Source organism: Aulostomus chinensis, chromosome 2 (genome assembly GCF_037954235.1).
Source record: "Aulostomus chinensis isolate RoL2024-O1b breed Wild chromosome 2, RoL_Achi_v1.0, whole genome shotgun sequence".
Lineage (NCBI taxonomy): Eukaryota > Metazoa > Chordata > Actinopteri > Syngnathiformes > Aulostomidae > Aulostomus > Aulostomus chinensis.
The window spans coordinates 5,270,051-5,283,190 of NC_141321.1; the positions used below are offsets into that span (position 1 = coordinate 5,270,051).

General features: G+C 48.1%; 1 protein-coding gene across 5 annotated transcripts in view; it reads right to left on the reverse strand.

The window, feature by feature from the left end:
- LOC147268864 (tetraspanin-18B-like) overlaps positions 1–12,711 on the reverse strand; it is a 31,841-nt gene extending 19,130 nt beyond the window's left edge. For 3 of the 5 annotated variants that reach the window (XM_086223832.1, XM_086223807.1, XM_086223799.1), the window contains exon 1: positions 7,821–8,248. In XM_086223832.1, coding sequence (XP_086079958.1) covers positions 7,821–7,898 — 78 coding nt within the window. In that variant the 5' untranslated portion in view covers positions 7,899–8,248. Of the gene's footprint in view, positions 1–5,934; positions 6,448–7,820; positions 8,249–11,836; positions 11,881–12,544 lie in introns of those variants that run through there. The other 2 variants (XM_086223816.1, XM_086223823.1) reach the window with 2 other exon arrangements.
- Between the last annotated feature and the right edge of the window lie 429 nt (positions 12,712–13,140).

Here is a 13,140-nt window from a genome sequence, read left to right on the forward strand (position 1 = left end):
AATACGGTGTTTTTCTCAGAAATGATGTCCTTGTGTATCCAGTAGAGGGCGCTCCGAATCCTCTCGTGTCGTCCATAGCACCCTACACAGTGACAGGGGAGTAGTGAGCGGTACTGAAAAGCCAACAGCGCATGCGTACTAAAACCAAGCAGTTTGTCTCAGTGACAAGTTTACAATAACTGGATTGTGAAATAAAAAACTAACTTAATAAGTTTCCCTGGACGTGCCTGTTGTGTCTGTCACGCTTCACTAATATTTTCAGTCGAGCCTGACATGATATGTTAGCAAGCTAAAGAAAGCTAGGATAGCCTAGCTTAAATTGTAGCTACCTTGCTAAACTGGTTAACTGAGTCAGTCATGGCGCCATGGATGATGTAACGGTAACGTTACAGTACCTCAGAGTAACGTTACGTGACTCAGGAGTCTGGATTAACCTGGTCCCCTCTTGATGTCTTTGGACTGTGGAGGAAGCTGGAGTACCAGAGAGAACCCAGCAGGAACAGGGAGAACATGGAGACTCACCCAGAAAGACCCCGTGCTGCAGCCGGGGCTCCACCCACAACCTTCTTGCTGGGGGCCACAGTGAGGACCACTGCTCCACCCACAGCCTTCTTGCTGGGGGCCACGGTGAGGACCACTGCTCCACCCACAGCCTTCTTGCTGGGGGCCACGGTGAGGACCACTGCTCCACCCACAGCCTTCTTGCTGGGGGCCACAGTGAGGACCACTGCTCCACCCACAGCCTTCTTGCTGGGGGCCACAGTGAGGACCACTGCTCCACCGGGCCGCCCCTGCAGTCAAACATGTGAACTGAAAAATATCTGTATGTAGACTGATTCTTTAGTTCTTACTTAGCAAGTAAGTGTCCTTTTATTTTGGTCATTGTACTCTTTTTTCTCCAGAACTCTATCACCGACAGGCATGATAGCATTTATGCTAATATTTTTGTATTTTGTATTCATGCGTTTGTAGACGGGATATTTCAAGTTGTATAGAATACTTAAGTTAAAGCCATTTCTTTCTAATAAAGGTCTAGCTGTATACGACAGCGGCGAGGAGCTCCAGTGTGTCATCAGGCCTCCTTAAAACCTCCCACACACCAGACGGACACGACTGACATGTGAGGTGCTCCAGGACAAAGGCTCAGCAGAGTTCTAAGGGAGACTCGGGTCCAGTAGTCCTTACAGACCTACTTGGGCCTTGTTAGTTCTGTAGCGACCAATGAGTGCAGTGAGTCAGTTCTTGATGGATGCTGCAGCTGGAGGAGAGAATAAGATCACCTGAGTAATGACTGTGATTCATCACGCTGAGATGTTCATACTCATCGCTTTTGTGCGTGAAATGATTCACAGTTCATGAGTCATGTTGTGTGTTTGTTTTCTAACACATGAGTCAATTCTGCAGAACTGTTTGTGATGCTCATCTAGACCTGAGCAGTTGATGACAGAAAGAGCGATGGAAAAGAGTCGTGACCGAAGCACGAAAAACCCTGAGAGCTGCTTAAGTAAGCAGACGACAGGAAACACAGTACTGCTGCTGAATGAGCGATGGACCACACTCACAGCTACTTTGGAAAATTCAGCATGATTACTGTCCCCACTGGGCCACCGTAGCCAATCACAACCATTGTCCGTTGTTTTCATGTCCTTCTCATGGATACACACACTCATGGGATTTTGGCTGGGTTTGGATAGAAGTATGTGACCCCGCCCATTCATCTGTGACCCCGCCCACAAGCATCAAGCAGAGCTGAATCAAGCCTGGAGCCATCTCACATTCCATCTACAGAATCCCTGATCCTAGGCTCACTGTCTGAACGGCTAACATCTTCACGCAGGAATGGAGGCGGCGGTCTGAGGAGCACAAAAACCAGAAGTGAGCTAGAACTGTTGAACATTCCTGGTCTCAAAGTCAGGTGGATCTTTAAACTGGTTTAAATCAACCAGTTAACTGCCTAACATGTAAAGTTTTGTTCCACAACATTAAAATGGCCACAGTCAGTGAACATCACCAGTGACTAGAACTGGCAGCAGAGACCAGGTCTCTCCTGGACTGCTTCTCTGCATGGCTCCCTGTCAGATTCAGAACAGAATTTAAAATTCTTCTTCTACCATCAAAGTCCTCAACAGTCAGGCTCCTTCATCCCTGACAGAGCTCCTAGTCCCCTATGATCCAGCTAGAACCCTTCACTCCCAGGATGCAGGGTTCCTGCTGGTTCCTAGAGTTCGAACAGTAGAATGGAGCCAGAGCCTTCAGCTATCAGGCTCCTTCATCCCTGACAGAGCTCCTAGTCCCCTATGATCCAGCTAGAACCCTTCACTCCCAGGATGCAGGGTTCCTGCTGGTTCCTAGAGTTCTAACAGTAGAATGGAGCCAGAGCCTTCAGCTATCAGGCTCCTTCATCCCTGACAGAGCTCCTAGTCTCCTATGATCCAGCTAGAACCCTTCACTCCCAGGATGCAGGGTTTCTGCTGGTTCCTAGAGTTCTAACAGTAGAATGGAGCCAGAGCCTTCAGCTATCAGGCTCCTTCATCCCTGACAGAGCTCCTAGTCCCCTATGATCCAGCTAGAACCCTTCACTCCCAGGATGCAGGGTTCCTGCTGGTTCCTAGAGTTCTAACAGTAGAATGGAGCCAGAGCCTTCAGCTATCAGGCTCCCCTCCTGTGGAACCGTCTCCCAGTTTCAGTCCAGGACCCAGACCCCCTCTTTAGGTTTAAGAGCAGACTTTAGACCTTCCTTGTTGATCAGGCTTATAGTCAGGACTACTTAGGCTGGCCCTTAGATCTGCTGCTATAGGCTCAGACTGCTGGGATCTCCCATGGTGCACTGGGCTTCTCTCTCCTCCTCCTGTCCTCAGACTATTACTAACTCCTCTTCTTCTCCCCTCATCCCAGATCCTGGTGCTGCTGGAGGAGGCTCCAGACCTGAAGAGGCTCCAGCTGTCACCCGTAGCTCCACCTGCTCACGTCCCCGTCTGTCCATCAGTCTCTCCTCCTTTCTCTCTCTCTTTATCTCTGTCCCTGTCTTTCCTTCTGTCTCTCTGTCCTCCTCCATTCTCTGTCTTTGTCTCTGTCCTGCTCTCCTGTTCTCTCTCCGTCCCCACTGATCCTGGATCTGCTCCACCTTCCTGCTGGTAAAGGAAGGTTCTGGTGGCTGCTGTTGCAGGATGTGCTGCTGATGGAGAATTGCTGGGTGGAGGTTCATTGAAGGAGGGAGGTGCTGGACCTGCTCTACTTGGACAGAGTCAGGACAGAACTTTGGTTGGGGTTTGGCGCTATAGAAATAAAATTGACTTGACTTGACTTGACGATGACAGAAAAACCCCTCAACAATAGCAGCTGGAGACATGCTCATCAGCAGCCAATCGTGTCCCTCCAGCACGGATCCTGGACAATAAACTGCTGATCATTTAATGGTGATGGGTTTGGCTGCACCTCTGACAGCAATGTGCCCTCTACTGGACATTGGCAGAATGGCAGATTCATGGTCAGCCGTGCCTTGTAGACAACAGTGCTGCTGCCACTTAGGAATAAATGTTGCATTGAAGTTATCAAATGGATTTGACTTTCAAAGTTCTGAGGTTTAGTCTGAGATCAAAAGCTGAATTCAAACTCTAGTTATCAGACGACTGTCAAAAAAAGTCCCATCTTTGATGTGTCCTCATGAGCTCAAAGTCTAAACCCTGAGTGCAGGCTGGTTGAGGGATTTTGGCTCTGACACCCTGGTGGACTGGTGCCAGTCAGCATCTGGGACAAGCAGCTGCAGATTTGAGCAACGGTGACAACAAGACACTGACAATTTGTAGAAGGGCTGACACAAAACCACACTGTTGCTGTTGATTTAGGCAGCCTTCATATCATCTGTCATTGCACTCCACTTAACTGGTATTCAGCCGCAAACAGGAGACAGAAAAATCAAGGCCTACACACTGTTATCTAACTGCTTCAAAGCCTTATGAACAGCTTCCATTGGAAGTGTGGGGAAAGGAAAATTATTCCCACTTCCTGCCAACACCTAAGCCCTCGGTGACATTAGAGAGCGCTGAGTTGTCAGGCAGTTGAGCACCAACCCAACCTGAAACGATGAAAAGTGAAATGTTGAGCGCAGACACGTCCTGTCCTCCCGAGACCCAATTACAGTGCGGTCCCAGAGGGCAATTGCAGGAGGAGGAGAGCGGCGTAGGAAGAGAGCGGCGTCCGCGCATCCATGAAGGATCCAGGGCCGCGAGGTAAAGGTCATGTTCATTCATTGCCATTTATGAGGTGAATGAATCATTCATCATCATTCATCATTCTTTGTCTCAACTCCTATCCAACGCAGCTGTGAGCTCTCTACCTAAAAACTAATCATGGAATTGATCAGCTGGTCTCTCAACGCTATTGACACCATATTTTAGACAAGGAAATCAGGACCGGAGGAACCTGCCTGTCCGCATGGAACCGACCCTGTGGGCTATGTCTTCGATTCCTGGGGGAGATGGCTTACTGCGTGCTTGACACCTCTCTCCGTGGAGGATATCGAGGATCTCTACTTATTTGGGTTCATGGTTGTGGGGCTTCTCCTCCTCGGACTTGGAGGTGCCCTCACATACCTCAAAATTGGCAGGACGACGGTTGCCACCAGATCTGGACCTCCACAACTGACCGTCATTTACAACGCAATCATTGAGGCTGTCAGAGCGGGGCAACAACAGACTCTTGAACTGAAACGCAGGATGGAAACCATCTCGGAGCAGTTGGCCGCTTTGCGAAGAGGAGAGTGATGTTGAAGACCAGAAAATTTTAACTTACAATTTGGATTGGACTGAAAGAGAAGGCGGATTGGAATGTGTGCTCCTCTGCCCAAACCCAAACACAGCTTCCTTATCGGCTACTGAAGGTCATCTGCCCACTGTTTATCCTCCAGGAGAACTCCTTCTGCCTTGGTGACGCAAATGGCACGTACTATCCCCCCCTCCCCCGTGTGTTCCTGACCCCCGCCTCTGCCCTCTCCACCTCCCTTGGGGTGGCAGCGCCTGTTGGCTGCAGCCTGCCCCGCCCGGGCTTGGCTGGCGCGGCTCTTGCTGCGACGCCTCACTCTCACTTGCCTCCATTGGGTCAACGGACTGCTCAAGTTTAGCGTACATACACAACAAATGTATATGTGCTGTTGTTAAATTTCTGAAGTGTACCATTGTTACTTTCAATCTGTAATAATTGTGACTGCTTGTGATCGTTGTATCAGGCTTTGAGTTGTGATCTTTAATTGCCCCTCGGGGATAAATAAAGTTAACTGAATCTGAAATCAACTCATTGGCTGTGACTATCAGTGAGAATTCCTCCTTGAGTCAGAACCGTGTAGGGGAACCAGTCCAGACCACACAGACTGGCACCAGAGCTGGGATCGCACCGATGAATACAGAAACATTTCGGTTATTAGAGCTGAAGCCATCTGGTCCACATGGAGAACAGAGCTGGTTCTTCTCAGCGGCCAAAGACCATGTAGCCCTGTGAGCTTCCAAATGTTCTCAAACTTAGCTGCACATCGTGTTTACTATTAAAAACACACACAGACTCCTAAATGAATAGAGTGTTGAAAGCACTGAGTTTACCAGGCGTGAACTCCTGAACAACACCTGAACAACACCTGAACAACACTTGAACGACACCTGAACAATACCTGAACAAAACATGAACAAAACATGAACAACACCTGAACAAAACATGAACAACACTTGAACAACACTTGAACAACACCTGAACAAAACATGAACAACACTTGAACAACACCTGAACAACACCTGAACAACACTTGAACAAAACATGAACAACACTTGAACAAAACTTGAACAATACCTGAACAACACTTGAACAACACTTGAACAACACCTGAACAAAACATGAACAACACTTGAACAAAACTTGAACAACACTTGAACAAAACTTGAACATTACCTGAACAACACTTGAACAACACTTGAACAACAGTCTGATGCACCGACATGATGACACAATGATTCAAACCAGGGCCTCGATAAACCTGTCCAGCTGTTGTGATTGTGTAATAATGTTTATGTTCGTTTTGTAAGTTACAGGTACAAACACTACTAAAATCTGCTATGACTAAGTTCATTGATGGATTTCTCCTCCACCTGTTGACCTGTGCTGAGGAGACAGGGGGCCTCTCTCTGCTCTCAGGTAGGCGGGTCAGCCTGGACTACGTCCGTCCCTGTGTGTCTTCAGTCTGATGGGAGCATGTTGGTCATCAGCTCTTCACTTTCACATCTGAAGACAACTCAGTTTTACTGGCTGTGGAATTCATGAGTTACTATTCATGACCAATGAGGGACCGGCTCCACTCGGAGCCCATTACTGGTCCCCCATCTCCAAGTCAGTGGCCCGATGACCCTCAGGTGGTGACAGTCACCTTTGTTACCACACAGCTCCTCCCCATCAGCAAACCAACACTTGAACCACAGGCACTGTTTCCTCTCCCCCAGTTCTTAGGCCCCCACCACAACCACCCCAGCTACTTGGCCCCCTTCAGGCCCAAGCTGGTCTCAGCTCCCCCTCCATGCAGGCCAGGAGCAGGGCCTCTCCTTCAAACCTTAGGTACCTCCTCCAGGAGGCTGCTTTTGTCTCCCTCCTGCTGTCCCTACCATTATAGAGACAAATTGCACAGACACACACAACCAGGCAGAGAGAGAGAGAGAGTGGAGGAGAAGATCTCACGTCAACCCAAATCGCCTGAGAAACAGGAGAAAACATCGGCTTTTTTAAATTCAACCAAGCTCAACACAGGGGCAGCAGCCAGGATGCTAACACTAGCTCTGCGGCTAGTGGCCCCCCAACAAGCAGCACCAGCCCAGTTGCCACGGAATGACAGGTTTAGACCCAAAATGCCACCACATGAACACACATTTGCTCTAACGGCATCTAGCTGTTGTTTTCAAACAGTGGACAAATTAAAAGTCTCTGCTAGAGAGATGAAATAATCCATCCATCCTTTTCTATACCGCTTATCTGTTAAGGGTCACCAGTCCCCCCCGCTGGGGTCAGAGCTGGGTCCAGGTCAGGGAAGGGGTTGCTCTGTGAGGGCGGAACTGGCCATCTGCTTTTAAATCAGTTTGGCTGAATTTAATCTCGTTAAAGCTGGAAACTGCTGCAGGAGCACCGGGGCTTCAGCCTCGCCGCTCTGCTAATGTCATCAACCCAATCAAGGGAACAACAGATTCTTCTTCCAGATGGAACCATGAACACTTCTGCTCTCAAGACCTCTTCAATCCTCTAAAACCCTGTTAAATCAGATCAACCAGAGAGAAAACGCCAGGAGACAAACTCAGAAGTCGCTGTGGGCTTGAATAGATCAGTGTTTCTAACCTGCTGAGCGCTTTGAATATTCAAAAAATCCTCAAATCTACAAAAATGGAAACGTAATGATTTCTGTCCATCAAGGCAAGGCAAGGCAAGGCAGTTTTCTTTGTAGCCTGTTTTCCCCTCCAGTTTGTCTCCAGGCTTCATGGCATCATAACAACATCCTCTGCCCTCAGAGCCTCACATCGACTGAGGAGAAACTCCATAGAAAACCTTTAACAGGGAAAAATGGGAGAAACCTCAGGGTGAGGAGGGGAGGAGGATCCCTCACCAGGAGGGACAGACGTGCAGGAGATGTTGGTACAGACAAGAAAACAGTTTATAACACAGAATGGAGGAAACATCACAACTTGTACTATCCAAGCAACAGTAAAACAAAAACTGAAATATTCCCTTTGCAGTGGAATGAAATCATAGCAGTTGTGATGACTCGCTGCTTCTGAACCAACAAAACACCAAACACATACTTCCAACATCGAGCGCACAGAGGACGAGTCATCGGGGCGGGAGTGTCCGAAAATGGTCCAAAATACCATTTCAATCATGAGCTTGAGCCAAGAGTTTGTTTTATGCCGCTGGCCTGTTCTTTCCCAAAAGGAAGGTGGGGAATTTGAAAAGCTGGAAGCAGAAGAACAACAGCTAACACATGTATTGGAAACTGATCCTGACCACCACACTGTTCACTGTCCGTCAGTCCTGCTGAGCTGACGCTTTGGTCTGGTGTTCCCTGGCTGCTCAAAGAGCCATCATTTAATTACTTAAAGAGCAGAAACCTCCAGAATGTTCCTGACTGGCTGCTGGTTCCCCTCATCTGGCTGCCAAGGCTACCTACTGGATAACTGAAGTACCATCGACCAAGGGAACAACCGCCAGATTGACTGAGAGCAGAAGTTGGTGTTGCTGCAGCTCCCTCAGCTCCACCCCTCCCCCCCACAAATACTAAGAGTTACTATTAATACTGACAGTTACTACTAATACTAACAGTTACTACAAATACTGAGTTACTACTAATACTGACAGTTACTACTAGTACTAACAGTTATTATTAATACTGACAGTTACTACAAATACTGAGTTACTACTAATACTGACAGTTACTACTAGTACTAACTGTTACTACAAATACTGAGTTACTACAAATACTAACAGTTACTACTAATACTGACAGTTACTACAAATACTAACAGTTACTACTAATACTGACAGTTACTACAAATACTAACAGTTACTACTAATACTGACAGTTACTACAAATAATAACAGTTACGACTAATACTGACAGTTACTACAAATACTAACAGTTACTATTAATACTGACAGTTACTACAAATACTAACAGTTACTACTAATACTGACAGTAACTACAAATACTAACAGTTACTATTAATACTGACAGTTACTACTAATACTAACAGTTACTACAAATACTGAGTTACTACTAATACTGACAGTTACCACTAGTACTAACAGTTACTACTAATACTAAAAGTTACTACTAATACTGACAGTTACTACTAATACTGACAGTTACTACTAATACTAACAGTTACTACTAATACTAACAGTTACTACAAATACTGAGTTACTACTAATACTGACAGTTACTACTAGTACTAACAGTTACTACAAATACTAACAGTTACTACTAATACTAACAGTTACTACTAATACTAACAGTTACTACAAATACTAACAGTTACTACAAATACTGACAGTTACTACTAATACTGACAGTTACTACAAATACTAACAGTTACTACTAATACTAACATTTACTACAAATACTAACAGTTACTACTAATACTAACAGTTACTACAAATACTAACAGTTACTACTAATACTGACAGTTACTATTAATACTGACAGTTAGTACTAATACTAACAGTTACCACAAATACTGAGTTACTACTTATACTGACAGTTACTACTAGTACTAACAGTTACTACAAATACTAACAGTTACTACTAACAGTTACTACTAATACTGACAGTTACTACTAATACTGACAGTTACTACAAATACTAACAGTTACTACTAATACTAACAGTTACTACAAATACTAACAGTTACTACTAATACTGACAGTTACTACTAATACTAACAGTTACTACAAATACTAACAGTTACTACTAATACTGACAGTTACTACTAATACTGACAGTTACTACTAATACTAACAGTTACTACAAATACTAACAGTTACTACTAATACTGACAGTTACTACTAATACTAACAGTTACTACTAATACTGACAGTTACTACTAATACTGACAGTTACTACTAATACTAACAGTTACTACAAATACTAACAGTTACTACTAATACTGACAGTTACTACTAATACTGACAGCTACGTTGATGTGTTTAACATATTTGATACTTGATTGTAATAACTGGTTCTTCCCTGTGTTTGTAAAGCTGTGATGAGGAAGACGATGATTGACATTCACCTGACAGGGCAGTGGACTACAGAGTCCACCTAGGTGCCAGGAAACCTGGGGGTCACTGCCTACTGACCTGGGGGGTCCACTGACCTGGGGGTCACTGCCTACTGACCTGGGGGTCCACTGACTACTGACCTTGAGGTCCACTGACTCCTGACCTGGGGGGTCCACTGACAACTGACCTTGGGGTCCACTGACTCCTGACCTGGGGGTCCACTGACCTGGGGGGTCCACTAACCTGGGGGGTCCACGGACCTGGGGGTCCACTGACTACTGACCTGGGGGGTCCACTGACCTAGGGGTCCACTGACAACTGACCTTGGGGTCCACTGACTACTGACCTGGGGGTCCACTGACCTGGGGGGTCCACTAACCTGGGGGGTCCACTGACTTGGGGGTCCACTGACAACTGACCTTGGGGTCCACTGACTCCTGACCTGGGGGTCCACTGACCTGGGGGGTCCACTAACCTGGGGGGTCCACGGACCTGGGGGTCCACTGACTACTGACCTGGGGGGTCCACTGACCTAGGGGTCCACTGACAACTGACCTTGGGGTCCACTGACTACTGACCTGGGGGTCCATTGACTACTGACCTGGGGGTCCACTGACATGGGGGGTCCACTGACTACTGACCTGGGGGTCCACTGACTATTGACCTGGGGGTCCACTGACCTGGGGGGTCCACTAACATGGGGGGTCCACTGACCTGGGGGTCCACTGACTACTGACCTGGGGGGTCCACTGACTACTGACCTGGGGGTCCACTGACCTGGGGGGTCCACTGACTACAGACCTGGGGGTCCACTGACCTGGGGGGTCCACTAACCTGGGGGGTCCACTGACTTGGGGGTCCACTGACTACTGACCTGGGGGGGTCCACTGACCTGGGGGGTCCACTGACTACTGACCTGGGGGGTCCACTGACTATTGACCTGGGGGTCCACTGACCTGGGGGGTCCACTAACCTGGGGGGTCCACTGACCTGGGGGTCCACTGACTACTGACCTGGGGGGTCCACTGACCTGGGGGTCCACTGACTACTGACCTTGGGGTCCACTGACTGCTGACCTGGGGGTCCACTGACTACTGACCTTGGGGTCCACTGACCTGGGGGGTCCACTAACCTGGGGGTCCACTGACCTGGGGGTCCACTAACCTGGGGGGTCCACTGACCTGGGGGTCCACTGACTACTGACCTGGGGGGTCCACTGACTACTGACCTGGGGGTCCACTGACCTTGGGGGTCCACTAACCTGGGGGTCCACTAACCTGGGGGTCCACTGACCTGGGGGTCCACTGACTACTGACCTTGAGGTCCACTGACTACTGACCTGGGGGTCCACTGACTACTGACCTGGGGGTCCACTGACCTGGGGGTCCACTGACTACTGACCTTGGGATACACTGACCTGGGGGGTCCACTAACCTGGGGGTCCACTGACCTGGGGGGTCCACTAACCTGGGGGTCCACTGACCTGGGGGTCCACTGACTACTGACGTGGGGGTCCACTGACTACTGACCTGGGAGTCCACTGACCTGGGGGGTCCACTAACCTGGGGGTCCACTGACCTGGGTGTCCACTGACTACTGACCTGGGGGTCCACTGACCTGGGGGTCCACTGACTACTGACCTGGGGGTCCACTAACCTGGGGGTCCACCGACCTGGGGGTCCACTGACAACTGACCTGGGGGGTCCACTGACTATTGACCTGGGGGTCCACTGACTATTGACCTGGGGGTCCACTAACTTGGGGGGTCCACTAACCTGGGGGGTCCACTGACTATTGACCTGGGGGTCCACTAACCTGGGGGGTCCACTAACCTGGGGGGTCCACTGACCTGGGGGGTCCACTGACCTGGGGGTCCACTGACTACTGACCAGCTGGCTTTTATCTCCCTCTGTGTTTTGTCTGGAGTTTCCTCTTCACCTTGGCGCCACATTGGCAGCCACTGATGGTGTTGACATCAGGATGCAGGATATTGGGTTTTTGTGGAGACCTGATAGGCTGATATTTTACCACAGATACTGACCAACAGCTGAGAGTCCTTCTCTCCTCCTCAACCAGGAGCAAAAACTGCAGAAAGAGAGAAACGGTGAGGATACTGATTATTTTATTAATGTACATCATATTACTATATCCTGATGCCAAAGTAAAAAACCTGAGCAGTGTGAGCCGATTCTATCAGATGTCATCGGTTTGTGTTAATACAGCATTATATAAGGCAGCCTATCGATCCGCAGCATCAACAAAACCAAACCTAACGATCACGTAGACCTGTCAGTCACAGCTGACACCTGCATCTCAGAGACCTGCCGAACACCGACGCGCAGGACCCCTGCTGAGAGTCGCTGCTGTTTCCAGGAGAAAACGATGCAAAAGTTAATTTTAGGAGGGTTTGTATTTCCTTCCTGCTTTTCCTGCTCGTTTTAGCTGGGTTTCCTTTAACAGCCCAAACTATCTGGAATAAACTTTAGTCTGTAAAACACAAGATGCTGAACGGGTTGGGTTTGCTTTTTCAGTCTTGACGCAAAAACCCCGTTCATTGGCTGGTTTCACCACAACATCAACAATACAACAACCCCCCGATCTTAAATATTTTCAGATATTTTTAAGTCTTTTAAGTCTTTTATGTTTAAGCTCCAGGAGTGGAGGCACTGGCACCACACCGGGGGTCGACCGCGGTCCCCGGTAACACTGGAATCACTAAGACCGTAAATATAAAAGCGAGGTCACTCACCGGTGGAACCACGAGCTGCTTTTATTTTGGAGAGAACGTGACGTATCCAGACAAACTGAATCAAACAAAATCCAAAAAATCTCTCAAACATACGCCTAGGCTCGCGGTGGCAGCTCGGTAAGGGAGGACCGGCGGACGACTCAGCTCCTCGAGAGCTCGTTCCTGACTGGTCCCGGACGCTCCGTTTTATGTTGCCATCAATTACTCATCATATAACATCCGGCTTTTTCCACAATAAAAGCACAGCCGGAACAGGTCTACCATGATCAAAATGTTTTTAAAAAGGAAGGTTCTGGTGGCTGCTGTTGCAGGATGTGCTGCTGATGGAGAATTGTTGGGTGGAGGTTCATTGAAGGAGGGAGGTGCTGGACCTGCTCTACTTGGACAGAGTCAGGACAGAACTTTGGTTGGGGTTTGGTGACACACTAATAGAACTGACCTGACTTGACTTGATCAATTATATGTCGCTAACAAGCATCACAAAGCCTGACACTGAAACAGGATCAGCAGTTCAGGACATCTGAGGTAGGGGTTAAACTGAGGGGAAGTTACTGTGTAGGGTGAGTGGTATTGTGTACTTGTGTGAGAGTATAATG